This window comes from Lotus japonicus, chromosome 5 (genome assembly GCF_012489685.1).
Source record: "Lotus japonicus ecotype B-129 chromosome 5, LjGifu_v1.2".
Taxonomy (NCBI): Eukaryota; Viridiplantae; Streptophyta; class Magnoliopsida; order Fabales; family Fabaceae; genus Lotus; species Lotus japonicus.
In genome coordinates this window covers 35,190,291-35,217,819 of record NC_080045.1, presented here as the reverse complement: position 1 = coordinate 35,217,819, position 27,529 = coordinate 35,190,291, and the positions used below count along the sequence as shown (strand labels likewise).

Below are 27,529 nucleotides of genomic sequence, written 5' to 3'. Positions count from 1 at the left end.
CCATAGTTACCCACATCTGGTGCAGGGTTGTGTTTCTCCTCGTGATGACCAATGTTTGTCATGCTTCTGATTTTATACTTAGCACGTTTGATATAATTAGTGAAAGTGTCATCATCTAGTGCTGGCTTCTTACCATGTTGCTGATCTGGGTACACTGCAAGGTCTATGTTCTCTGTTTTTGATGAGGCTTTCCTCTGCTTTTGAACATGTTGAGGTTGATTAGTTGATGAAACCACCTTTGCTGCTTTACCATGTTCTGGCTTTGGATATGCTGAGTTTTCATTCCCCATCGATCAGATGCAGAGGTTGTTAACAAATTTGAAGGTAAGGGGTTTGGTTTGGAAATTGAAATTGAAATAACAGGGGTTTTCTTTTGGAGGATTTGAGTCTTTGAGGTTGTGGGTCACTTGCTACCTGCAAAGGTGCAGAGGCTTGGTTTTATAGTGATTAGCGAGGGGCTGAAAAGGAAAAACGTTAAAGAACAAGTACTAAAAAGAAAGGAAAACGTGTTTTGAATTGCAAAAGCCTTATTTTAACTAAGATTCGTAACCACTTTGTAATTGGAGAGCTTTTGTTACTATTTGGAGCTAAATGCCTGGAACGTGATTCATGGGGAATCTAGGGAATTCCCACTTCCTACTTACTCTTAGACTCAAAACTGATTGGAACAACTACAAAGCCTTTAATGGACAGGGAACACACCCCTGAAGCAAAACAAATGTTGGGTTTGGTTTGTCGTTTTTTTTAGGTGTCACCTTTATGTTATGATTAACCCACTCAACCATAACATAAAAATTAATTTTAATGAACTTGTTTCTAAGCTCAAAGACATCCAATCGGAGTTAGCTGCAATTATTTGTGGTGGTTAAAAACCACTAATAACATGTATGTAAATTGAATTTTAGTCTCAAAATGTCCCACTCTGCATTGTATTTACGTCATCGGGGCTTCACTTAGATGACTTCAAGTTTTTCACAAACAAACACGTTCGATAAAAATAATTAATAGTTAAGGAAAAGATTCCAATCTAGAAGAAGCTGTAGCTAGCTCTAACAGTAGTAAAGAACAAAGCATAAACTCGACCCAAGGAAGCTTGAAGCAAAGAATTCAAATTATTATGTCTTCTCAGAAAAGAATAAAGCAATCGAACCCAGCAAATAAGATCGAATGCTTTCACACCGTTAATCTACATAGGGCATTCACACATCAAGTACCACCTCTATTAATTCGTTGTTTGTGACCGTCCTTTTTAAAAGAAATGAACACATGCATTTCAAACTGTACACAACTCATGATACAGAGATAGCTATATATATAACTAAGCTTTTAGCCCGTCTCCGTGCGATGCACGGACGAGCAGTTCTTCAATTTATCATATTTATTCAATCAACTTATTTAGTTTCATCTATTTAAATCACATATCAATTATTGTAACATTTACTAAACACAACACAAAATATGGCTTAACCGAAACATAGACATCAACGACCAGTTATAAACATTAATATGTATAACAAAAGTTGTATTTTCATTTGTCTTTGTCAAAATAACTCGAACACAATTACAATGTTTAAAGTTTCTGTTATAAATATACGAAGCCTCAGCGTGAAAATGATGAAAATCTCTTCACAACAGGGTATGGTCAACAGTATACATATAGAGAGTTGTTATTCAGACCCCCCCACAGCTATTCAGACCCAAAACATTTTCAGAAATCCAAAAATACCCTTGTCAAACGCACTTTGAAAGTGCGACCCCTCTCTCACTTTGAAAGTGCGACACGTGTCTCACTTTGAAAGTGAGACAGGTGAAAGCGCAGTCTTTCTTTCAAAGTGCGATAGTTGTCTCACTTTCAGACAGGTGTCAAAGTGAGACAGCGCGTTAGGTTGCAGAAAAAAAAACAGCAATTCTAAAAACGACACTTTAACAGTAGAAAAGAAGAGAGAGAGAGAGAGAGAGAGGAGAAGATGGAGGTTGTTGTGGTGGTGGTGGTGGTGGAGGAAAGAGGAAAGAGGAGATAGAGAGGAGAATATGGAGGTTGTTGTTGTGGTGATGGTGGTGGTGGTGGTGACGGAGGTGGTGGCGGCGGAGGTGGAGGGTGGTGGTGGTTGAAGAAAGAGGTAAGGAGAGAGGAGAGAGAATGTGAGTGAGAATTTTTTATATTTTTTTTCATTAAGGACATTTTAGTATTTATACACATTTAAGGGGGTCTGAATAGTTGTGTGGGGGTATGAATAACAATTCTCATACATATATTCATAAAGAAATTCCAGTGTCAAATACACAACCAAAAAACACAGAAAGTACTAATTTCCTTATTGTACAAATTTAGTTCAAGCAATTGACCTACTTACACAAGAAAATTGCCCCACGCTAGTCATGTAAACAAATGATGATCAAGTAAAAAAATTATTTTAATCTACTTCCAAATATGATTACATCTGAGAGCAGTTGGGGGTGCGTAAATGAAAATCATGATTACTGTTACTTTTTTACTACTAATTAGTACATTATATGTACTGATAAGTCAAATTTGTAAATATCTTACCTGGATGCACAAAGAAGAAGAGATTAGAAAATATAATTTGTCAAAGACCTACTTGTCACATGATATATAGAAGATATACAAAGAGATAGAGTTGAACGTCTCTTCTCCATGTTCAGCAATTAGTAGGAACAACGACGTTGACGCGAAGCCTAACTGCTGCACAAAGTGGGACGAACACAACTTTGTCCCTTGTTGAACAGGAAACAAAACAAAGCTCAGGTCACAAACAATGAAAGGCTGAAAAGGAAAGGAGAAAAAGTGAATCCAAACTAAAAAGGAGAGAATAAGAAAATTAATTTTATTATGACAAATTCACGTCCCTGGGAAAAGAAAAACAAAGATCATAGACATGCCCTAACATTTAACAAAAAATTAAATTTCCTCATTCAACAAAAAAACATTGAGCCGCCCAGAGTTTCAGAAAATAAATTGGCCCATAGAGATAATTTCTAGTTAGCAAAAAAAATTAACATACTTACCCAAAACAAAAAGAAAAATAACATAAGTTTCATAAAAAAAAACTCTACATAGTTAAGACAAATGAAAAAAATCATGCCCCACTCAATCCACATGAAATAAGTGGACCATCACAACATTCAAGTAAAACAATTATCTTACTTTTTTATTATAAACTAGTACTTTTTACCCGTGCGATGCACGGGATATTAATTTTTAGGTTTTTTTTTTGTGTTTTTTGTTAAATATGTTTTTATTTAAATATATTTTATTGATTAAAAGATTATAAAAAAATTATACTATGAATTCTTATGTTTTGTTTTTATTAAATTTTTGTTTTTTTTTTTTGTATTGTTACTTTGTTTTTGTCTTTTGACTTGTTGATTTCAAATGGAAGATTAATATTATTTTTATCTGTATTGAAGTAACATTGTTGCGCTAAGAATAAGTGGTTTTTTTTGCAATTGGCATTATTTGATTGAAAATAAAACTGAGAACCTAATATTTCACATTTTTGTAAAAATATGTCCTTCACATTACATTGCGAAATACTTCTTTGTAAACAACATTTGAAGTACTATTTGAATTATTGTCATCACCATCGCCAATGAGGATTTTTAATCATTTACGATGGGTAACTCTAGAGAAGGCTACATATAACTGGCCATGTGAAAACACTGGTTTTGGCAAATATAACCCTACCCTTTTCAGAGATTGTCCTTGACTTTTGTTTACTGTCATGGCAAAAGAGAGCGCTATAGGGAATTGTCTCCTTTGAAACTTGAAAGGAATTCTTCTATCTGATGAGGTCAATGTTAATCTTGGTATAGGCACCTTTTTCCCGGCCTTTGTTCCTGATATAACCTAGCCTTCCAAAACATATTTTCCCATTTCAGTGATAATCAGACGCGTACCATTGCACAATCCAGCTGATTGGTAGATGTTTCTCAAAAGCATCACTGGAGCTCCTTTTTTTAGCTTTAACATATGATTAGGCAAGCCTGAAGAGTTTATTGTGTTTAAAAACTCTGGTGTATGGATATCATCTGGACTGTCATAATTGCTGTCTGATGAACATGTGTTATCGGCACTCAAATAAGTGTTCTCATCTCCGGGCAACAATGACATCATGTATTTATTCAAACTATCAACAATCTCATTTGTAGGAGCTAAAATAGCACGATCTTGAAAAAATTCTGGATTTCGTAGTTCTGAACGAAAGACGGATAAGTAGAGTTGACAATAGAAGCCATTGCATCACCTGAAAGTATCTGCTCTTCCAGTTTGTAGCCTCATACTTTTTGTTAATGAAAGTATCTGCTCATGATTCAAAAGATAAGAACCATTGTTATAGTTCAAGTTGTTGGTTAATTTATATTTTTTTTTTATTTTTTGATCAATTTAAAAGCAAACATTTGTCCTTCCTTGTGGATTCTAAAAGCAAACATGAGTGTGGATTCTAACTTTAAAGAAAGGAACCAAAAGGCAAGTATAAATTAAATTTTAAATAGACTAATAAATACGAATTTATCATATAATGTATTTGAATTTTTTGTCAATCTATTTTGCCTAGGAAGCTGGATCATTCTTATTTTCCTTGTAGTTTTTCCTTAGCTATGTAGTGGGTGGTTAATTGACATCAATTTCATTTTTAATAGGCTTAATGGTGTTTAATATTCAATTGCAACCTTCACTAAAATTCCCTTGGGATTCCATCACTTTGTAACTCTCCTAACAATATTTCTTTAAAAAATTAATTTAGTAATTTATGCATCAATTGTAAGCTTCACTAAAATCTCATTGGGATTCCATGACTTTGTTAACTTCCCTATGTTCTAATTTAATGAAATCATTGGGATTCCATGATCTGTTGTCTTGTATATCTTCTCATCCTACATAAGCTGCTCACATTTATAACACCAAGGTTACCTTTCTGTTGGCTCTTAATCACCCGACATTAAGTCCCATGTAGCATTGTAGGTCTTATAACTATGCAGTGAAATTTTCTTTTCAGTCCGAGATAATTTTTTATCACATATCACACCTGAAATATTCCTTCATTTCAACCACCCTGCTTGAATCTTATGATACACTCAAGGTTTACATTGAGACATGTGGTATTTTATGCTCTCCAAGTTTCACCTCTGTATGTAAATTAGTTATGTCTTAAGCGAGCATCTGTAAATGCAGAAGGCTATTTATAAGTTGCAAGTTAGGAGATGCCAAGAAAGCATAAAGAAAAAAATGATAGATTTAGTAGACACTGTTGGAAAATGAGTGCCTTATGCAATCACTATTCCGCAAAGAAACTCTAGGATATGTGATGATTATATAAGGAAAAAAAAAGATATCTATTGAAGCACTAAGAAAACAAAAATAGGTAATTAGGAACAAATAATTAATTAATGATAGGTATTACATATATGTAAGAGGAAATAGATTATTACATATAAAATAAGCCCTAATAAAAAATAGTATGTGATAATGTAACATATGGCATTCACCAATGTCAATTCATCTCTATAGCATAACAGGTGGCCATGAAACTTGATAGATGAAACGTATTCATATCATAAACATTGATCACTTTAAAATTAATGCTAGCTTGATTTCACATTCTCCTGTCACAAAGAGGACTGTTTGAGACCCTTCATCATCTCAGCTTGTAATTTGAATCTGAGAAATTTGGCAAGAATAGGACTGTGGCAGGAAGATGAAGATGAACTTGAGGATGGAGCTTCACTGAACACATGCAATTGCACATTCTCTAGGCTCTTGACTTGGTACTGTATTTGATGTTCCCATGAGTGAGCTTCATGATCCTCTTGTGTGTGCTCCACCATTGACTTCTTCTTGGCACAACCTGCACTTTGCTTCTTCTTGGTAACATATTGAATTTATTTGGATCCTAGTGCCTTGGAGGTCACTAAGCGTGAAAGCAATGAACACAAAAGCATGAGTTTGTTCCCTGAATTTTTTTCAGCAAGCCAACAAATAAATAGGGAGTGAGTAACCGGATAGGCAAAATAATCTAGAAAGAGTCATGAAAAGAAACTTTTCAGAAACTATATACTCATTGGCATGCATTGCAATTGTTACATCAGAATTTGAAACCATCAAAATAGTATAAATTTGAAAATAGACTCAATCAAACAATTTAACTGGTAGAATCCTACCACCCTTTGCTCTTATCCAGTTTCCTCTTTTAAGCGATTTGATATTTTAGAGTCCGAGTCTTATGTAAAGTCAAGTGTTATTCAATGTCTAAAACTATCCATTTAAAGCTTCCTAGTCTATTACTCAAGGGCAAATGGACACAAATATAAAATTCAGAGCTGTAGTATCAAGAAATAACTAATAAAAGCAGAACAGACCTCAGGTTATGTTCATTGAGACAAAAATACATGAAACTAATTTTTCATAGACACACCCAACAAATCATGTGTGAAAGCCAATAAACATGTGCACAAAATCATGTAGTAAAGATAGAAATTGTAAGAAAGAGAAATTGCAAGCAATAAAAATGAGGAAACAAAAGAAGCACCTACAATTCTTTTAATTTGCCATGTAGAAAGGGAATTCAGATTAGTTCAAAGATAGGAAAAAGTATTTTCATGAGAGAGATACTCAAGTCAAAAGGTTTCAAATGAAGGCTCTGTAGAAGGAGATAAATTAGAGAAAGAAAAGAAGTACCTTCAATCATTTTCCTCTTGTGCAGTAGAAAATGAAAGTTGAAAACTTTCAAGCATAATGCGATATCATAACCATGGGAGCAGTCTTCGATATCATAATCATCATAAAAAAAAACATTGATGATTTCTTAATTCGGCAGGGTAGACTTAACTAATCTTTAACTATGGTATAATAATGGAAATTAAGACCTTGAACTAAAATATAACTTTCCTTTAACAATGCGTTGTTCCTCTTTTTTGCAATAAATGATTTGAGTACTTGTAATTATAATCATGGAGGCCATGATGTGTATATATAATAGTAATATACTGATATACACATGGTGTTGGTAAGTGATGCTAAATTTTCACATATAGTGGCCAAAATGTCAGCATTACGCGTCATGAGCTGGGTTCATGCAATCCACATCTATAGCAATCATTTTGAAAAGTTAATTTGTTCACTTACACAATTGGGATGGGCCTAATGTACTGCAATTGGGGTACTGAAAGTGATCCAGAGTTCAAAGGCTACCACAATGGCAATTCTGAACCTCGTGGCTTCGGTATGTCGTATCTCATTGAATTTGATACAGATTCTACTCCATAGCCTTTGTCCTTCCTTGGTTTGCTGTTTTATGCTTTGGATCTGTTATATGGAAAGCTCCTGAAAATCAGCAAAAGAAATTAAAAATTCCAAACCTGCAAAACCTAACATGATTAAAATCAATCTGAACCCCCTTTCGCTCAAATTAAACTGGGTCGAACAGATTTTCATAGTCTAGAGGGGTAGCTGACAGATTCAGAACAGAGAAGAAAAAAAACAAACAAAGAATCTGAGGACAGTAAATTCGAGGAAAACCCTTACAATAGATTAGTGAAGCCGCGAATCTGCCAAGAAGAAAATAATGTTAAGCCGTGCACGCGATTAAAAGCCCTAGAAGAATGAAAACAGATGAAAAAAGGAGAATCCAACTCGCGATTTGTTATGAATGTGGTCGATTGGGTTTCTCCTTCAAGCCGTCGTTGTTCACTGCTTCTCCGTTGGCAGCAAGAGCAAGCTCGACGAACATGGGGAAGGGCTGAAGCGTGATTCAGCGAGAACTTTATTTTAGAGACTTTGAGAGTAACATCAAGGAAGAATAAAAGCTAGAGACGAAGCGGCTCCAAAATAGAAACGCACGGTTAGGGATTTTAGAGAGTCGATGACAAAGACGATGGGCAGCATGATGAACGGATGAAACGCAAGGGAAACGTATGGCATCTGATTGCATATTTAAAAAATAATATGATTCTTTTAAAGAAGGAGATTGCTAGAGGATTTGGATGGCCAAGATTTGATCCATAAATAATAACTTATTGTGAATCAATGGCTGAGAATCAATCCAAGTGAAATAAAAGAGATTTTTACCAAAATATCCATGGTCAAGCTTCATTGCCTTTAAATTTATTTGTTGATTGACAGATTTACCCCCAAGGCTGCTAAAACTCTTCCTTTATAGAGTTTATAGATATCCTAGTTATCAAATAATGGTAATACATAATTCATCCACAAGCTTCAAACTCTGTCCCCTTCACACTTAAAACTTCTCATCCCCTACGCGAAATTAGTCCTATCACTTCGGCTTACATTCACAAAAAACTCTAACTTTCACTTCAAATTTGAACTCCAAAGTTAAAAGATATCAACTCTAAAATACTGAGGCATAAAATAGAAAATATATTCCAATCTTTAAAGTGAATAAAAAATATACTTAAAAATAATAGTTGAACTATTTAAATCTAATAAGTTCAAATGATAGTCTAGCTTTACAAATAACTTACTCACATCCACAAGCTTCGAACCCTGTCTCATTCACACTTAACCCTTCCCATCCCCTACGCGAAATTAGTCATATCACTTCTGCTAACATTCACAAAAAACAGTAACTTTCATTTTAAATTTGAACTCCAAAGCTAAATAATATCAACTCTAAAATACTAAGACATATAATAGGAAATATATTCCAATCTCAAAGTGAATAAAAAATATACTTAAAAATAATAGTTGAACTATTTAAATCTAATAAGTTCATATGATAGCCTAGCTTTACAAATAACTTACTCACATTCACAAGCTTTGAACCCTGTCCCCTTCACACTTAACCCTTCTCATCCCCTACGCGAAATTAGACCTATCACATCGGCTAACATTTACAAAAAACTCAAACTTTCACTTCAAATTTGAACTCCAAAGCTAAATAATATCAACTCTAAAATACTAAGACATATAATAGGAAATATATTCCAATATTCAAAGTGAATAAAAAATATACTTAAAAATAATAGTTGAACTATTTAAATCTAATAAGTTCAAATGATAGTCTAGCTTTACAAATAACTTACTCAGATCCACAAGCTTCGAACCCTGTCACCTTCACACTTAACCCTTCCCATCCCCTACGCGAAATTAGTCCTATCACTTCGGCTAACATTCTTAAAAAAACACTAACTTTCACTTCAAATTTAAACTCCAAAGCTAAATAATATCAACTCTAAAATACTAAGACGTATAAAGGAAAATATATTCCAATCTTCAAAGTGAATAAAAAATATACTTAAAAATAATAGTTGAACTATTTAAATCTAATAAGTTCAAATCATAGCCTAACTTTACACATAACTTGCTCACATCCACATGCTTCGAACCTTGTCCCCTTCACACTTAACCCTTCCCATCCCCTACGCGAAATTAGTCCTATCACTTCGGCTAACATTCTTAAAAAAACCCTAACTTTCACTTCAAATTTGAACTCCAAAGCTAAATAATATCAACTCTAAAATACTAAGACGTATAATAGGAAATATATTCCAATCTTCAAAGTGAATAAAAAATATACTTAAAAATAATAGTTGAACAATTTAAATCTAATAAGTTCAAATGATAGCCTAGCTTTACACATAACTTACTCACATCCACAAGCTTCGAACTCTGTCCCCTTCACACTTAACCCTTCCCATCCCCTACACGAAATTAGTCCTATCACTTCGGCTAACATTCACAAAAAACACTAACTTTCACTTCAAATTTGAACTCCAAAGCTAAATAATATCAACTCTAAAATACTAAGACACATAATATGAAATATATTCCAATCTTTAAAGTGAATAAAAAATATACTTAAAAATAATAGTTGAACAATTTAAATCTAATAAGTTCAAATGATAGCCTAGCTTTACACATAACTTACTCACATCCACAAGCTTCGAACTCTGTCCCCTTCACACTTAACCCTTCCCATCCCCTACGCGAAATTAGTCCTATCACTTCGGCTAACATTCACAAAAAACACTAACTTTCACTTCAAATTTGAACTCCAAAGTTAAAAGATATCAACTCTAAAATACTGAGGCATAAAATAGAAAATATATTCCAATCTTTAAAGTGAATAAAAAATATACTTATAAATAATAGTTGAACTATTTAAATCTAATAAGTTCAAATGATAGTCTAGCTTTACAAATAACTTACTCACATCCACAAGCTTCGAACCCTGTCTCATTCACACTTAACCCTTCCCATCCCCTACGCGAAATTAGTCATATCACTTCTGCTAACATTCACAAAAAACAGTAACTTTCATTTTAAATTTGAACTCCAAAGCTAAATAATATCAACTCTAAAATACTAAGACATATAATAGGAAATATATTCCAATCTCAAAGTGAATAAAAAATATACTTAAAAATAATAGTTGAACTATTTAAATCTAATAAGTTCATATGATAGCCTAGCTTTACAAATAACTTACTCACATTCAGAAGCTTTGAACCCTGTCCCCTTCACACTTAACCCTTCTCATCCCCTACGCGAAATTAGACCTATCACATCGGCTAACATTTACAAAAAACTCAAACTTTCACTTCAAATTTGAACTCCAAAGCTAAATAATATCAACTCTAAAATACTAAGACATATAATACGAAATATATTCCAATATTCAAAGTGAATAAAAAATATACTTAAAAATAATAGTTGAACTATTTAAATCTAATAAGTTCAAATGATAGTCTAGCTTTACAAATAACTTACTCAGATCCACAAGCTTCGAACCCTGTCACCTTCACACTTAACCCTTCCCATCCCCTACGCGAAATTAGTCCTATCACTTCGGCTAACATTCTTAAAAAAACACTAACTTTCACTTCAAATTTAAACTCCAAAGCTAAATAATATCAACTCTAAAATACTAAGACGTATAAAGGAAAATATATTCCAATCTTCAAAGTGAATAAAAAATATACTTAAAAATAATAGTTGAACTATTTAAATCTAATAAGTTCAAATCATAGCCTAACTTTACACATAACTTGCTCACATCCACATGCTTCGAACCTTGTCCCCTTCACACTTAACCCTTCCCATCCCCTACGCGAAATTAGTCCTATCACTTCGGCTAACATTCTTAAAAAAACCCTAACTTTCACTTCAAATTTGAACTCCAAAGCTAAATAATATCAACTCTAAAATACTAAGACGTATAATAGAAAATATATTCCAATCTTCAAAGTGAATAAAAAATATACTTAAAAATAATAGTTGAACAATTTAAATCTAATAAGTTCAAATGATAGCCTAGCTTTACACATAACTTACTCACATCCACAAGCTTCGAACTCTGTCCCCTTCACACTTAACCCTTCCCATCCCCTACGCGAAATTAGTCCTATCACTTCGGCTAACATTCACAAAAAACACTAACTTTCACTTCAAATTTGAACTCCAAAGCTAAATAATATCAACTCTAAAATACTAAGATACATAATATGAAATATATTCCAATCTTTAAAGTGAATAAAAAATATACTTAAAAATAATAGTTGAACTATTTAAATCTAATAAGTTCAAATGATAACCTAGCTTTACAAATAACTTACCCACATCCACAAGCTTCGAACCATGCCCCCTTCACACTTAAAACTTCTCATCCCCTACCCCCCTTCACACTTAAAACTTCCCATCCCCTACGCGAAATTAGTCCTATCACTTCGGCTAACATTCACAAAATACCCTAACTTTAACTTCAAATTTGAACTCCAAAGATAAATAATATCAACTCTAAAATACTAAGGCACAAAATAGAAAATATATTCCAATAAGTGAATAAAAAATATACTTACAAATAATAGTTGAACTATTTAAATCTAATAAGTTCAAATGATAGTCTAGCTTTACAAATAACTTACTCACATTCACAAGCTTCGAACCCTGTCTCATTCACACTTAACCATTCTCATCCCCTACGCGAAATTAGTCCTATCACTTCGGCTAACATTCACAAAAAATAGTAACTTTCATTTTAAATTTAAACTCCAAAGCTAAATAATATCAACTCTAAAATACTAAGACATATAATAGGAAATATATTCCAATCTCAAAGTGAATAAAAAATATACTTAAAAATAATAGTTGAACTATTTAAATCTAATAAGTTCAAATGATAGCCTAGCTTTACAAATAACTTACTCACATCCACAAGCTTCGAACTCTGTCCCCTTTACACTTAACCCTTCCCATCCCATCCCCTACGCGAAATTAGTCCTATTACTTCGGTTAACATTCACAAAAAACCCTAACTTTCACTTCAAATTTGAACTCCAAAGCGAAATAATATCAACTCTAAAATACTAAGGCATATAATCGGAAATATATTCCAATCTTCAAAGTGAATAAAAAATATACTTAAAAATAATAGTTGAACTATTTAAATCTAATAAGTTCGAATGATAGTCTAGCTTTACAAATAACTTACTCACATCCACAAGCTTCGAACCTAGTTCCCTTCACACTTAACCCTTCTCATCCCCTACGTGAAATTAGTCCTATTACTTCGGCTAACATTCACAAAAAAACCTAACTTTCACTTCAAATTTGAACTCCAAAGCTAAATAATATCAACTCTAAAATACTAAGACATATAATATGAAATATTTTCCAATCTTCAAAGTTACAAATTTGACTAAAAAAAACCCTCAAACATATTACATGAAAGGTTACAAATCAAATTAACTTGTCATCAAGCATAAGTGAGGAAAGAGCAAAACAGATCCACTCAATCAAACTGTTAATTGGAGATGCCAACGATAATTGAAGCTGGTTGCCATAATAGCCAATTAAAATTACTACATGCACACATTACCCAATATATATTAACAAACAACTGCAAATTCATTTTTCTCCAATATAGATGGATACAAGGGGAGGCATAGGGAAATCTTGTAGGTAGCACAAGTATTAAAACCAGTGAAATTAAAAAAGCCTTCTAAAATATATTTAAACCAAGTGAAAAATTTGTTAATGAATAAAAGGAAAAAGAGAATACATCAAAATCTAAAATAGCCTGCTATGAAGTTGTTTCCCACTGTCTCACTATATTAAGATTTTCCTCCCCATCTTTTTCCCACAGTGGAGTGCACTACCTCTCGCACTCTCCCTTTCTCCCTCAAATTCATTCTCTGCAAGCATAGCGACCCAACCTCCCCACACAAGTGACCATGACGCTATAACGTTATCCTCTTTCAGAAGTTCACTGCCACAACTTTGGATGTCTTGCCCATAGTCTCATATATTTTCCCTGCAAGAATGACAAATGAAGGAAAGTGAGAGAAAAATAATGAGAGATCCAGAATAGCTTTGCAGTGTTGGCTGGAGTTCACGTTCGTGCCAGGGATCCAGGGAAATCCCTAAAAATGGGGTGAAGTAGTAAAGTGATTGGCCACCCTAAAAATGAAGTAAAGTACTAAAGTGAATGGGCTGTAGTTGCCTAGTACTGGCGGAGCCCAGAAATGAGTCCTGGTAAAAAAAAGTCTCTTATGAATAGTAATTTGAAAACAGACCAATAAGAAGTAGTAGATAGATAGGGGAACAGAACCAAATAACATAAAACATGCGAGCTTCAAGTATCTCTAGCATTAATGAAATTTTTTTAGTATCTCTAGCATTAATATCACATTTTCACAATTATATGGTCAGGCCTCAAAAAATAATGTAGAGCAAATAAATATTAAGAGATATAAGAAAAACTAAATTAAACTAAGTAACTCTCTGCTTGCTTGGTTAACACCAGAGAACTTGGCCATCAGGCCTTCACGAACAGACAACTCAAATACATCAAAATTTCAGTTGATCCTGGACTCATTTGTGATCTTAGGCAGCACACTGTGCCTTACTTGCAGGCCCGACCAGAGAGCGAGTTGGGCTAGTATCGCCCTCAATTTTCTCTGCAACTTCTTAGATCAGTGTCAAAGGGGTCTTAAGGGTGTCATTATTGAGAACTCCTCGTGAGCTCAGTGGTGAATGTCCCTGAGGGGAAATTAATCAGGTAGAGTTACAAACAGGAATACGTTTTAGGCACCATCATTTTAAAAGTAACAAAAAAGTAAGTTATTTTCTCCACTTGGAATTAATTATTTCATAAAGTAGTTACTCTTGCTCTTTTGCTTTGCTGGTTTTTCTTTAAAGAGAAAAATTGTATTGAAGAGTAATAAGTCAATGTTACAAAATAGCTCATGAAAGCATGAGTTATACAACCCCGTATGATAGAAAGAACCAATCAGCGAATATGAAGGCATTTGAACCAAAAGAGATATATGAACCAAGTCGGATAAAAAAATAAAAAAAAAGGAACTGCAACATAAATCAAAAACCACATTTTAGTAGCCTTGAAGACCAATAAATTGGTATGAAACACCAGTAGAGTAAACCACAAAAAAGGGTGCTCACTTAGTACGCCAGTGAACATATAATGAACATACTAAATTAACTTTACACAACAATGAACATACTAAATTTCCAAACACACTAACCTCAAGAACTTTTGCATATAAATTGATGAAAAGCTGATACTTTTCAGAATTTGTACGTGCATACTGCCTCAGGTACAGGCTTGTTTCTATCTGTCAACAACACTCCCACATTTTAACATCCAAAACATTCACTAAAATAATCTAACATCAACAACTGTTCTGCAACATTAAACATAACAAACCACTTTAATTACTCGAGTGTGTTTACATATTACTATGCATGTAACCAAAGAATGGGATAAAGATTCAATTTTGAAAATAAGATGATTATACAGTTTTGATATGTTCACACTTTCTCTTCAATTTAATTTCCACTCACTTTTCCTTGTTATATCTTTCTTCTTTTCCTATCCAATCGCACACCATATGTCTCACTTTTCTCTCTTCTATTCCTATCTTTCGCTATAGGTGGAGGTGGAATTTGGTGTCAAGGGACTATTTTCCAGTTTAAAAAAGTAATCTGAGGCTGAAGGAAAAATAGGCAAAAACACATAAGATCAATAAAAGTACTACCAACTTTGTAAATCACTAGGTAGTTTACCCGTGCGATGCACGACTGCTGTATTATTTTTTGAAAATAAAATAAAATATGCCAATAAAATAAATCAACAAATAGTTGAAATAAGATAAAATCAGAGACATTTGTCCTTCTATTCCAAATGTGTCTAAATTGTATCAAAACAAAAGCAAGGAGCAGTAAATTCTACGTGGAAGAAAAAAAATTGTGCCTGGAGTGAGGTAAGAAAAAGAACCTCAGTGATTGGAGTATCAAGAACCCTCTCAGGGCCATACTTCTCCAACAGACCCTTGGTTATCTACAATGGAAGAAGAAAGAGGTTAACAGATATTTGTAAATCAAAATTTGAAATACTACCACTTTGAGCACTTGACGATCAAGAGAAAATACTACTACTTTGATTCAAAAGTCAAAGATTTCCAATGATAAATAATGTGTCATTCTAAACTTACACCGTAGTTAAGCTAAGCTTAGTATGCAGTAAATTAACATCAAGCAATGCTAAGCTTAATATGCAGCAATGCTAAGGAAATCCAAGCATATTATGCAGCAAACTAATGAAAGCCTAGTCATTTATGCAACAATCTATAAGGGAATCAATATGGAACAAACTAAGGGAATCTAAAATTATTGTGAGACAAGCTAAGGAAAGCCAACCTTCTTTTATGCAACAAATCAACAACACACAGTTAAGCTTAATATGAAACAAACTAAGGGAATCTAAGACTGTTGTGCAGCAAGCTAAGGAAAGCCAAGCTTATCAAAGAAATTAACAAAGCAAGGTGAGCTTTATTTAAAATAAAAATCAAGCTGCACATTTTATGAATTTGTAGCAACATGATCAATAAACAAACACAAAGGCACTGCAGTATTACTTTGTTTATGGTAAGCTTTTCTTCATTTTAAAGATCAAGCTACCACTCTCAATGTACATAAATTATAAAGCAGTTAGTATGACTTCTTGTTTTCCTAGATTGATTCAAATAATTACATGTATTACCACATATAATGCATCTTCTACTGCCATGTAATCTTTCTTTTACTTCATGGTATATTACATAGTAAAAGAGTGATTCTTAAATTGATTCAGTTCTGCCATGTAGCGCTTCTCTAGCAACATGGTATGTTAGACATTAGGTGATATTAGAGATGTCTAACATACTAATAAATTTATTTCAGAATGGAGTAGTGCAAGACAAAGGGAATGCAATATTTTACTAATTAGTAATGACTGAGAATAGTTCGATACAAAAGCTGACTGAATACCTCAATTATTTTATAGTGCTACTATGTTACATAAAGATACAAATAACCATTACTTTGGTTGCACTGAATAAACTAATTACTCAATCATCAGAGTTTATTCACTACTGAATACTATATCATATTTCTTAAACTCCCCCATCAAATTGAATGGAATAAAACTTGAAAATTCAATCTATTCCAATCAAAATAACTTGGACAGCTAGCACAATCTTAGATAACAAAATCTTTGACAACCATATAAACTTCCAATTCCAAATGAATGAACTATTACCATTTTCCATAGTTATCTTATTCCTATGGAATATGTCCATAAGCTGATGATTTATAGATGATGACCTAGGAGCAAAAAGTTACCTGCTGATAGTTCCCTTCAGAGACATTACTATCATCAGACTTCACAGCCTTTTTCTTCCCTTTGTCCGCTCCCAAACCTCGTTTGTTATTCTTCACACAAGTTTCCATGGGTTCTAGTCTACCCTGTTTCCATCATGAATCCATTTATCAGAATCAATGCAAGAAAATTTCAAACATAGGATTAATAGACTACAATTATGGGAATGAGACAAGTGCACAAACAGGAGCATTTCACTGATTAAATTCATCACCAAGTATGAATTTCTTTGGTCAAATCAGTTGCTGGTTATAGGGACTAATTTCACCAACAAAATACACATTCCCAACATCTAAAACAACATTTGTAACTGTTGATTTTATCTTTCAGTGAAAAAGAAAAGAGAGTAAGAAACAAAACCTGCTCAGATATCCCAAGACCATTCCCTTCTTTCCAACCTTGCTTCTTTAATAGCTGCAGAAAACAACATCCCCAATTATATTTACATGAAGGAGGAAAAAAAGGAATGACAGAAAATAAAAATAAAAATCTATAACTACACAGCAATAGAAGAAAACTGAACCAATATTTTTATGAAGAAAACTGAACCAAAAATTGAACTTTAACTACGAATAGAAACTACACAGCAATAGAGAGGATTAATTGTGAATTTGGAACGATTTGATCAGAGTTTAGGGGAACAGCGTTCTCGCGTTTTTTCTTTTTGGTAAATTTCCTTCTCTTTCTCTCTTTGTTTCAAAAAAATAAAAATCCCTTTTCGCCGCCCAGAGGAACTGGTGAGTGCATCAAAATCATAGAACCGCTGCCTTAATACATAGTATAGGTTGAGCCAACCATTCATATGTTGAGCAATTGAATCCCTTCACTCTTCCTGTAAACCAATGCCAAGCTCTAAGTTGAGCACCTTCAAAGATTGACACATCTTGATTTCTCCCCTCCATGAAGATTACATAGTTCCGATGTTGCCAGATTGCCCACGCCATTCAGCCTAAGCTTCAGAAATCAGAACAAAGTAACATAATTTGCACAGCAAGATAACAAACTATTATCTACATTAAGCAGGAGCAGGACAAGCCATCACATTGGAACATCCTACAGCTTAAGATTAGTCCATTGAAAGTACTTCAGTAACCATTCTTAGGTCTACCTGCTTACAAAACAAAATCATTTGCAAACTAAACAGACGAGGTAAACTGGATTAGAATTTTCTGTTTTTTCAAACAAAAATGAACTTGCTGAGCATTAACTAAATCATGGTGAGCATAAAACCAACAGAAGTAGGGTTTTAATCTTTCCTTCCACTTCTCTTTTCTTGAAAAATCTTCAAAACCGCAATAAAACAGAGAATAATTCCATACAACAATTAAGTGTCCCTTCAGAAATCCTTCGTACGTGACTATATGTACCAGGAATCAGTAGATAGCATAGCACAGAGATGGTTTTTCATAGATAGCATTGAAGAACAAACAGGCAATGCTAAGAACAATATGGTAAATCCATTGAGCAGATTAATTTAAAAACTTAAAAGCAATACTTTATATAAGCCAAAAGAACCAACCACAGAATCAAAAGAACCACCCTCATCATATGACTCAGTGATGTCTTCCATTTGCAAGGCATCAAATAACACGAACCTGTGAGTCGATCACAATCAAAAGAAAATTATCAGTTATGTAGAAATGTAGAAATAGCAAAAGAAAAGGGTTATGAGCAAGCACAGCAAGAAGATCACAAAATGACAGTATTTATAGACAAGTGCAAGTGCAAAAGTAAAGGCCATGATTGAGATTAAGGCACAAGTCAAATATCAGATATCAGATATGAAGATAGGTAGCAATGAAGCAATAGCAATATCAAAATCAAACCAGGATATGAGCAAGAGCAACAAAGAGACCACAATACACCAGTATTTATAGACGGATACAAAGTGAGACAGGTAGGTCATTACAAATTTCAATTTCAAATTAATTAAACTGAAGGATGCCAGCAAGTAAATTACTGGAACACTGTCATTACAAAGTAGATCTTAGCTCACATTTCTTAGTTCATGGTTCACAAATTCAAACAAGAAGATTTCATGTAACCAGAAAAAATAACCGAATAAGATTTCAAATATGAAAAGAGAATGATAAGACTGAAACTTAGAATTAGGATTTCAAAACTAAAGATAGAGCGATTCACATACCTTGGCACACATGGTCATCTAGCTTCCACCTGTCCTCTGCCTACAGACCTCCATCCTTCTTTCCCAATGTCTGAGTGCTCTCACCGTGGGTTAAAGTGTTTTCTCTGTAAGCATGGAAGAAGAGGAAAAGAATGAGATACATGGAGACAAATACAAAATCTGAAATGAAAGACCAATTGTGGGAATATTTATAGCCAACACCAACTGAAGAAACACGTAGAAGAGGAGAGCTTCTGCTAAGCCATCACAATCTAGTTCTACATCTAGAACCTAAACCTAACTTCAGCTCAAATTGGCAGTAACAAATACAAGATAACTTCATCTGTTTCTGGATCGGCCTACCAAAAGGCAAAATTAAAAACTAAAAATTGTCAACAAACTCTAAATCCTTGTGGGCATTGGAAATGCAATCAAACCTGGGCATAAGCTTCGAAATGAATTCACAGGTTCAGACATTGGGGAAATCAGTGGAAATCAACAAATCAACAAATAGTTTAACAAAGGGGAAATGGGAAGCAAACTGATTGTAAATTCACAACAGGGGTATTTATAGAGAGCCTGCATTCCTTGTTCAAAAAATCAAATTAAATGGAAAAATCAAGTGAAACAGATAAGGTTGAATGAGAAGTACAAAAAAAATCAATAAAATTTATGGTGATTGAGACGAAACAGACAATTGAATGGAAGAAAGAAACCTGCTGGACCACGATGAATACCAACCCTCTTGTACTCAACTGACAGGGAAAGCATCAGCTGACGAAAGTAAAGGACGTCTTTGGCTTGTGATTTTGCTCTTCTCCTTCTACAATCTATTCTATTCCTTCTCATTGTCACCTCACTCACTCCTGACCATTTTCACCTAATCTCGCGAACGCAAACCCTAGCAAACACTCTTCTCCTTCTTCGGCGAGGGAAACCTCCTTGAACACGGAAGGGAAAGCGAGCATGCGTGATGATGAAATTGAAGGAAGCAGAGACCCGATTTGACGGGAACAGATGAGAAACTGACTTGTATGGGATGAGACCCTACCAAACGCACGCCCTTCACCTTCAACCCATCCATCCTTCTTCGGCAAAGGCAATGACGTCGTTAGCTAGAGGGAGAAAGCGTGAAAAAAACACTGATGACGTCTCTTTGGGTCAGCCAAATATGAACGGGCAAGATTGCTTGAATGGAAACATAGATCAACAAAAATTAAATTGAACGGTCGAGATGTGTAGTTCTCTTATGAACAGTACCCCTTTGAGGTTCCCTTTCAAGTGTAGTAGAAGTAGATAGATTTGTTTACGTCATTTTTTTTTTAAATTACTTCTTTTATTAGATAACTTTTCCAAACTTTAAAGTGCTTGTTTCTATTATTAATTAAATAACTTTGCCAAACTTTAAATGATTGTTTCATCTTTTGAAAGAAATCAGAATGTGAAAAAATAATGAAATTTCTAATTATTTGGAGAAGTTATTTTTTTTTTGACATTAGAGAAAAACTCAAAGAGCACAAGAACTACGTCACTGTATAATGAACGAAGGTGGGGATCGAGCCTCCAAACTTGACAGGTAGTGCCCTCTCTAGAGGCTAAACGAGTCAGAAAATCCGTTGCGTTGTACTTCTCTCTAGGTACATGAACCACCAAGACATGTCAATTCCCAAGTATATAAGTAACATTCTAACGTGCAAGACAGTTTCCTTCTCCCAAAAAGTAGAGATATCCATAGTGATTTGGAGAACTTTTACTACCTGCTAGCAATCATAAGTACATGTAATAGACATGTATCCAAGTTCCCATGCGTGTTGCAAACCCATCTCAACAGCCAACAACTCCGAGAGGAAGGCGGTCATGTATCCAAGATCCCATGCGTGTTGTAAACCATCTCAACAGCCAACAACTCCGCGAGGAAGGCTGTCAGCGGCACCAAAAATCCATAATCCAAGGCTATTTCACAGAACAACATCACAGACCATGCGTTGATGACGTTAACTGAATCTTTCATCAACAAACAAAAGTGCAGGTTCTGTACTAGCTCGCGGCACAGTGCTAGAAATAACTCGCGCGACCGTAGACGAAGGGGCTTCCAAGTCTGGAATCTGCGTGCTGCTATGCCTCCTTGGTCGGAACCAGAATATGTGCCATTGTTCACCAATATCGAGCCCAGAGTCTGCCTCACAAACATAGTTTTAGTGCTCAGGGCTGTCATTGAAAACACGATAATTGCGCATCTTTAACGCCTCAATTTATCAACCGGGGATCACATTAGTAACCTAACAAAGTCTAGGGACTTAGCTTAGAATTTTTTTAAAAAAGGTTAGCGTGTTCGAAACCAAACCCATCAAAGCAAGTTCATCCGAGAAGTTCCCTGGAAAGCGAGGTGTGTCACAAAGACAACTTAAGTGACACTGCAATTGCGCATACCATTGTTAGAACACAAAAGGTGGAGGCCCTCATATTCTACGTTGTAACAGGTTCCCTGAAGGCACATCATTCCTACAACAGGTTCATTCCAACTAATTTCAACACATATACGAGCAAACTTCCCTCGCTTCATATATGTCGTATTCATGTCGACCTTGATGGGTGTCCTAACTGTCGAGGCTAGCGTACACAAGATACTCATCATAAAATTGAAACCCTAACCTCAGGATATGAATCCAAATAGCCTTCGTACTGATCTTCGAGTTAGCGTCCATGGCTTCAACGAGAGATAGTGATCATAGATAAGCCAGGGTGCACCTGAAATGACCTTCTCTTTGTCTGCCTCCAAGTCGAATTTGACTTGAAAATATCCATGATGAACATCAAGAATTTCATAACCTCCTGATAGTCGCCACAACGTTCTTAGTTTCTCCCAAAAGGCACCATAGTCGATGTGTTTCCCAAGCAACTTTACCACAATTCAATCCTCCCATGGTTTGCATAGCTCAACATAGGATTTCTCATCGATAGAGAACACAGGGAATTGATCGAACAACCTATTCCCTTCCCGACAATCTAGCTTATCACTCCTTCTTTGATAAGGTTCATAACTTTTTTGGGTCCCTCCTTCGACACCCCTAACTCTTTCTCTTGGAATGTAGCTTTCCTCTCCAGCGGCTTGTTCACCGGCAGCAGGGTGCTCCCATTAGCATTGCCTTCATTGTCCACCTCCCTAGTTTCCAATACTCTTACATGTCATTCCCAGAGAAGTTATTTTGAATAGCTTGTGGAAAAATAAATAAACATTGTATAACTGTGTTTAAAATAAAAAGTGATATTTATAATTGTAACAAAATGAAAAAAAACTTTTACACTACATAAAATCTCTCAAAATTAAATAAAGGGTTCAAATGTGTTTCTGGTCCATTTAATATATAGACTATAGAGTTGCATCTCAGGCCTCGTTTAGGGCAGTTTCTAGTTTTAATATATATAGATGTTAGGAAATAACACAGCTGAAAAAGTAAAATAAACTAGGAGCACAATTAACAACACAAGAATATAACGTGGAAACTCCAAAATCGGAGAAAAAACTACGGTCGTTGTCAAAACCGACAACCACAGAATAAACACTATGTGAAAATTATTACAACACATAGACTTCACTCTCAACCACCTCATAACCCCAGTACACCCACACTCTCTGTAACACCCCGGTTTCTCAACTGAGGAGTCACATTAGTAACCTAACAAAGTCTAAGGACTATTCCGTAATCCTAAGAAAACACGATAATTTTTTTCCTTTTCAAAACAACTAAACACAGTTTAATACATAACATAGTCTTAATTAAACAACCCGTTCCCGACATATAATAATAGTGTCTTACAATATCATAAGCAAGTTTCCAAAATAAGTACGCTCACTTAGACAAGTGGCGAAGATAAGGTTTAAACAATAGAGTTTTCAGATGGAGAAAGAAACTCAGACATAGTCCTCCAAAAAGGGAGAAGCAACTGCTTCATCCACCTTTACTCGACCGCCCACGGTCACGATCTCCAACTCGAACAGTTAAGCTTCAGCGGAAGGCTCTCCATCGCCTAATAGCGTTAAGCGCCCAAACAACAAGTAGCAAATAGAAAGGGTTAACTCCATGCAATTACCATGTATAAAAGAGAAAACCATGCTATTCAAATTTAATTACCTAGCATGGTAAATAAACTAGCAACATAACTCAACTCATATATCAACAACTTAACATAGATTAACTCAGATAATTATAACCTCAACAATGTAACATCAAATCAGATATTAATAAACCAATAACTAAAATCCAACAACATAGGGTCAGGTGTTAGTTCCCTATAATGCAACTATATGCTGCTACCAAAATGGATCGATCAGCAACGTCTCTCAAGACGGGACGATCACGTGGGACAATCACCACCACACCGCCACTTAACGCCACTACAGACGGGACAATCACGTGAGACAATCACCACCACACTGCCACTTTAGGACATCTCGAAAGATGGGACGATCACGTGGGACAATCACCACCACACCGCCACTTTATAACGCCTTAAAAGACGGGACAATCACGTGGGACAATCACCACCACATTGCCACTTCAAGATTCAAGCCCTAAATGTCGAGTTAGTCAACAACAATCCTCAACCTCAGTAATCACTCGAACAACAATCTCAAATCCAACAATCAAATCAAGGTAACCACATGTTATTCATATTATCAACGAACATAACTCAATTCAATTGCATACCAACTCAGTTCAATGACAGAAACCAGTAAATGGCCGAAGCCTCTCAAGAAAACGGAGACACACGTCTCAATAAGTTTACTCGGCCGAAGCTTTCAGAAAACATTTGGCACAAGCCACAGAAACAGTCAACATAAGCAAGCATAATAATCATAATCCAATGCCAATCAGTATAAACATCTTCATCTCAAACGCAGGCAGTGCGATAAAAGCAGGCAAGACTCAAAGACGCTCTAAAACTGAGTTACCCTTACCTTCGTGAGTAGAAGTTGGGCATGGAAATTGCGAACCTCGAGGCCTACGCGTAGCAACGAACTGTGCGACGATCAGACAAGAATCGACAAAAATATTTTTCTCCTCCTTCCTCCAAGAAGCTCACGGCCGTGTGTGTGTGTTTGTGAGGTTTTTTTTTGTTTTTTTTTTTTCATTTTCTTGCTATTTATAGGTTTTGGAAAATGCAGAAAAATGAAAATTTCGCGATTCCGATTTTTCCTGCGCATTCCTCCGTGAATTCTAAGATAGGTTCTGGCGACAGAATTCCAAATCTCAAAACAGGTTTCTTGGAATTAAACCAAACGATCCAAAGTCGGTGTAAATCGATTTTACCCGAAAAAACTACTTTTTGCAGTTGATGTCGGATGAGAAAACTTCGTTCTGAAGAAAGATTGGAAATATCAAGAGAAATAGGCGAACGCGTGTGGAATCTTTGTTTGAAGCTCCGAATAGAAAAAGTCTTCATCGTCCGTTGATTTTAGGTTTCTTGAACTATCAGTGACTTAGTTTCGGCAAACTTCCGAGAATTAGAATCGGACGTTCGTACATTCCAGGGTTTCGTATCGAAACGCTTATCATGGAAGGATTAAGAGAAGTTCTAACATTTCTCTGAAGATTTTTGGAATTAGTTTCCATCGTGTCTTTAAGTGCAAATTAGTCGTTTACTAACGTTTTCTTCTTCATAATACTAATCCAACCATCAAGTACAAGTCAAGTTCCTCTCACGCTTACACATAATCCTCTGCGTGAGCTAGAAATTATTTATTTATTTAATTCTAAAATCCTGGGTCTTACACTCTCCAAAGTAAATATTTGAACTACATCTCACAATACTCTAAAACAAGAGTATAAGAGAAAAATAAAACACAAATATAAACTTAAAGTGTTTTCAGGTGCTACATCTTTGGTGTTTTTTGTTGTGTTGAAACAAGGAGCTTGAGATCCCTATATATAGCATTGGACTCTCCCACCCCTCACTAATCTAAGCGATGTGGGACTTCTCCAATATGCATAACTTGATCTTTTTTCTCCTTCATTAGCAATGTGAGACTTACATTGCAATCAACCCCAACAATCTCCACCTTGATTGTAATGGTCTTCAATCTTCATTGTCTAAACCGACAATCATTGTCTTCACCAACAAACATAATTCTCATTGTCTATATACCGAAAAATTAAATTATCATACTCCACCATAAAAGAGTACACTACACTTGGAACTAAACTATCCCAAGAATTTTCTTCACTTGGAACTAAACCATTCCGAGAATTTCCACATGTCGAAACCTTGCTGAAAACTTATGGTGCAACTTCCATGTTGGCTTTCTCCGGAAGTCCATCAGCCATCGACATAACCACGTACCTTGCATCAATGCCAACCAATGCCCGCACGCGATCATCACACACCTTGCATCTATATCAACAAATGTCTGTGTGCCACCTTGACAATTTCATGCCCATAACACCTTGTGTAATCATGATTGCATCAACTCCTCCATCACAACATCGCATCTGTAGACCGACTGTAAACTGTGCCTCAGGTTGGTTCCCAACCAGAACCTCACCTTCGCAATACCGCATAAAGTGATATCCATCGAACCGGAAGCTCTGATACCCTTGTTAAGAAATAACACAGCTGAAGAAGTAAAATAAACTAGGAGCGCAATCAACAACACAAGAATATAACGTGGAAACTCCAAAACCGGAGAAAAAACCACGGTCGTTGTCAAAACCGACAACCACAGAACAAACACTACGTGAAAATTATTACAACACATAGACTCCGCTCTCAACCACCCCATAACCCCAGTACACCCACACTCTCCAAAGTAAATATTTGAACTACATCTCACAATACTCTAAAACAAGAGTATAAGAGAAAAAGAAAACACAAATATAAACTTAAAGTGTTTTGAGGTGCTACATCTTTGGTGTTTTTTGGTGTGTTGAAACAAGGAGCTTGAGATCCCTATATATAGCATTGGACTCTCCCACCCCTCACTAATCTAAGCCATGTGGGACTTCTCCAAGATGCATAACTTGATTTTTTTCTCCTTCATTAGCAATGTGGGACTTACATTGCAATCAACCCCAACAATAGAAATTCTCTAAGTGTGCTATATAAGATGTTATTGTCAACCAGATGAGAAATATTAGCATGAATAAGGCGAGAGGAATATTGTCGAGAAGGGGTCTTTATCATGAAAAAAAATTTGAGTGTATGTTTTTGAGTTTGCTAGTGAGTAGATGGTGATCCAGTGTTGAGAATAGGGCCAGACGAAGAATGAGATTTTTTGATAGTCATTTTTTTTTTCCGTGGGTGCTGTTTAGGTTTTTGGAAGGGTGGTGAGCATGACTATTTTCTGACGATTTAGGACTTTCCATGTAATTATTGAATTCATCTTACAACTTGTGGTTTTTAAGTTGCTAAGTATGACATTTGGAATATGATTTGTTGGTGATCAGCGAGTGATTTACGGTGGTTGAAATTTAGTAGTTGATGAGGAATTGAGGATTGAGTGAGACCTAAGCTGACTGATTCTCCTATAGGATATAGTTTGTAATAACTTGGAAAAGTGTTGTGGCAGTGTAATGAGGTGAATAATTTTCAGTTATAGTGAGACGAGCCGTTTTCATTTTTGTTAGAGAATTCTGTAAAGGAGAAGTTAGGCAATAGAGAGGTATCCCAGGTATTGATAAGTATGTCCTGATTTGATTTTGTTAGGCGGGTCGAACCTCAAAGTATTCAGCAATGTTAGACTATTTATGTTACTCTAAAAGGGGCTTGCTCGACTAGGAAAGGATTGAGAAGTTGATAGTTATGGCGGATAAGAAATTTTCTAGGTGTTGGGATTGAGTTAAAAAGCTTGAGGTTTTTAACAAAAGGTGACTAATCATCATGCAATGGATTTTAAGATGGTTTGGCGAGTGGGTTAGGGTTTTTTTCTGAATATTTTGAAAAAGGTATAGGTTAGAGGATAACTATGGTGATGCAGTTATTGACTTCCTCGAGGTCCAAGTTTAAAGGCCGACTGGTACTTTAGTTATACATGATTTGTTAGTTTACTTCCAAAAAGTAATCGCAATAAAGCGTGTTATAAATGCTCAAGCTTGCGATGCCCGCCCAAAAAAGGTGGTACGCAATGTATCAAATAAATTTTGTGATTGTAGACATGTGGATTGGTTGGGAGTGCCTCTTTTACTTCGTGAGGGACTCTCTACCCGGCGGGCCACTTAGAAACCAGGTGATGACTTTACAAACCTGAGGAGACGTTCCATATCCGGTAACTCGAGTGTGAAGTCTTATGCGCAGGCAGTCCCCTCCTATTTACGTGTGTTGGTCTCCCTCTAGTACTATTCATGAATTTTCGCTGTCCATGTTCAGTTATAATGACTTCAGACTTGAAGTTGAATTTTGCTACCAATTCAATATTTGAGCCTCATAACCTACAATGGAAAAAGTAGATAATAGAGTAATAATTAGTACGCAAAACAAAGATGAAGTTGATATATCATTTGAAAATTAAAAACAAACCTTATAACAACGGAATTATCCTTCAAGTCCAAGAATGGCCAATAAGCTGCTTGACATTTATTTATACTGTCAACAATTAAAACAAAGAGATATCATATTTGGTATTTAAAAAAATATAAACCCAACAAAATTGTAGTAAAAAACAACACTTACATATCAAATATTTTCATAGACTTCTTGATAGAAAACGTTGCGG

General features: G+C 35.2%; 1 protein-coding gene, 1 long non-coding RNA gene and 1 pseudogene across 8 annotated transcripts; all 3 read right to left on the bottom strand.

Moving 5' to 3' along the window:
• Window positions 1-3,535: 3,535 nt before the first annotated feature.
• Window positions 3,536-4,132, bottom strand: LOC130719478 (uncharacterized; annotated as a pseudogene).
• A 1,249-nt stretch (window positions 4,133-5,381) lies between these two features.
• On the bottom strand, window positions 5,382-8,174 carry LOC130718478 (uncharacterized). Of its 2 annotated transcripts, none has more exons than XR_009012643.1 (3): window positions 7,544-8,174; window positions 6,698-7,342; window positions 5,382-5,972 (listed from the first exon to the last, which is right to left on the bottom strand). It is a non-coding gene; the product is annotated as an uncharacterized LOC130718478 (long non-coding RNA). The 2 variants fall into 2 exon arrangements; XR_009012642.1 differs by having other exon boundaries at window positions 7,145-7,342; window positions 7,544-8,159.
• A 4,690-nt stretch (window positions 8,175-12,864) lies between these two features.
• On the bottom strand, window positions 12,865-19,937 carry LOC130718477 (uncharacterized). Of its 6 annotated transcripts, XR_009012641.1 has the most exons (9): window positions 19,536-19,936; window positions 18,841-18,944; window positions 18,214-18,289; window positions 17,055-17,108; window positions 16,658-16,780; window positions 15,273-15,335; window positions 14,521-14,610; window positions 13,885-14,017; window positions 12,865-13,289 (listed from the first exon to the last, which is right to left on the bottom strand). XR_009012641.1 is itself a non-coding variant. In XM_057569075.1 (8 exons), the coding sequence occupies exons 3-8, from the start codon at window positions 18,262-18,264 to the stop codon at window positions 13,436-13,438; spliced, it is 453 nt and encodes a 150-aa protein (XP_057425058.1). In that variant the 5' UTR covers window positions 18,265-18,289; window positions 18,841-18,944; window positions 19,536-19,937; the 3' UTR covers window positions 12,865-13,435. The 6 variants fall into 6 exon arrangements, 5 of the variants coding, with proteins under 5 accessions (XP_057425058.1, XP_057425060.1, XP_057425057.1 ...); XM_057569075.1 differs by lacking the exon at window positions 13,885-14,017 and having other exon boundaries at window positions 12,865-13,507; window positions 19,536-19,937; XM_057569077.1 differs by lacking the exon at window positions 13,885-14,017 and having other exon boundaries at window positions 19,536-19,934.
• Window positions 19,938-27,529: the final 7,592 nt, after the last annotated feature.

Excerpts from the sequence above, each read along its gene's own strand:
- LOC130718477 (XM_057569075.1), bottom strand. The coding sequence starts at position 18,264 with ATGGAAGACATCACTGAGTCATATGATGAGGGTGGTTCTTTTGATTCT. Across the intron at positions 15,336-16,657 it reads CTGAAGGGAACTATCAGCAG|ATAACCAAGGGTCTGTTGGA; the intron begins GTAACTTTTTGC and ends CTTCCATTGTAG. Across the intron at positions 13,508-14,520 it reads TATATGCAAAAGTTCTTGAG|GACTCATTTCTGGGCTCCGC; the intron begins GTTAGTGTGTTT and ends TTTTTTTACCAG.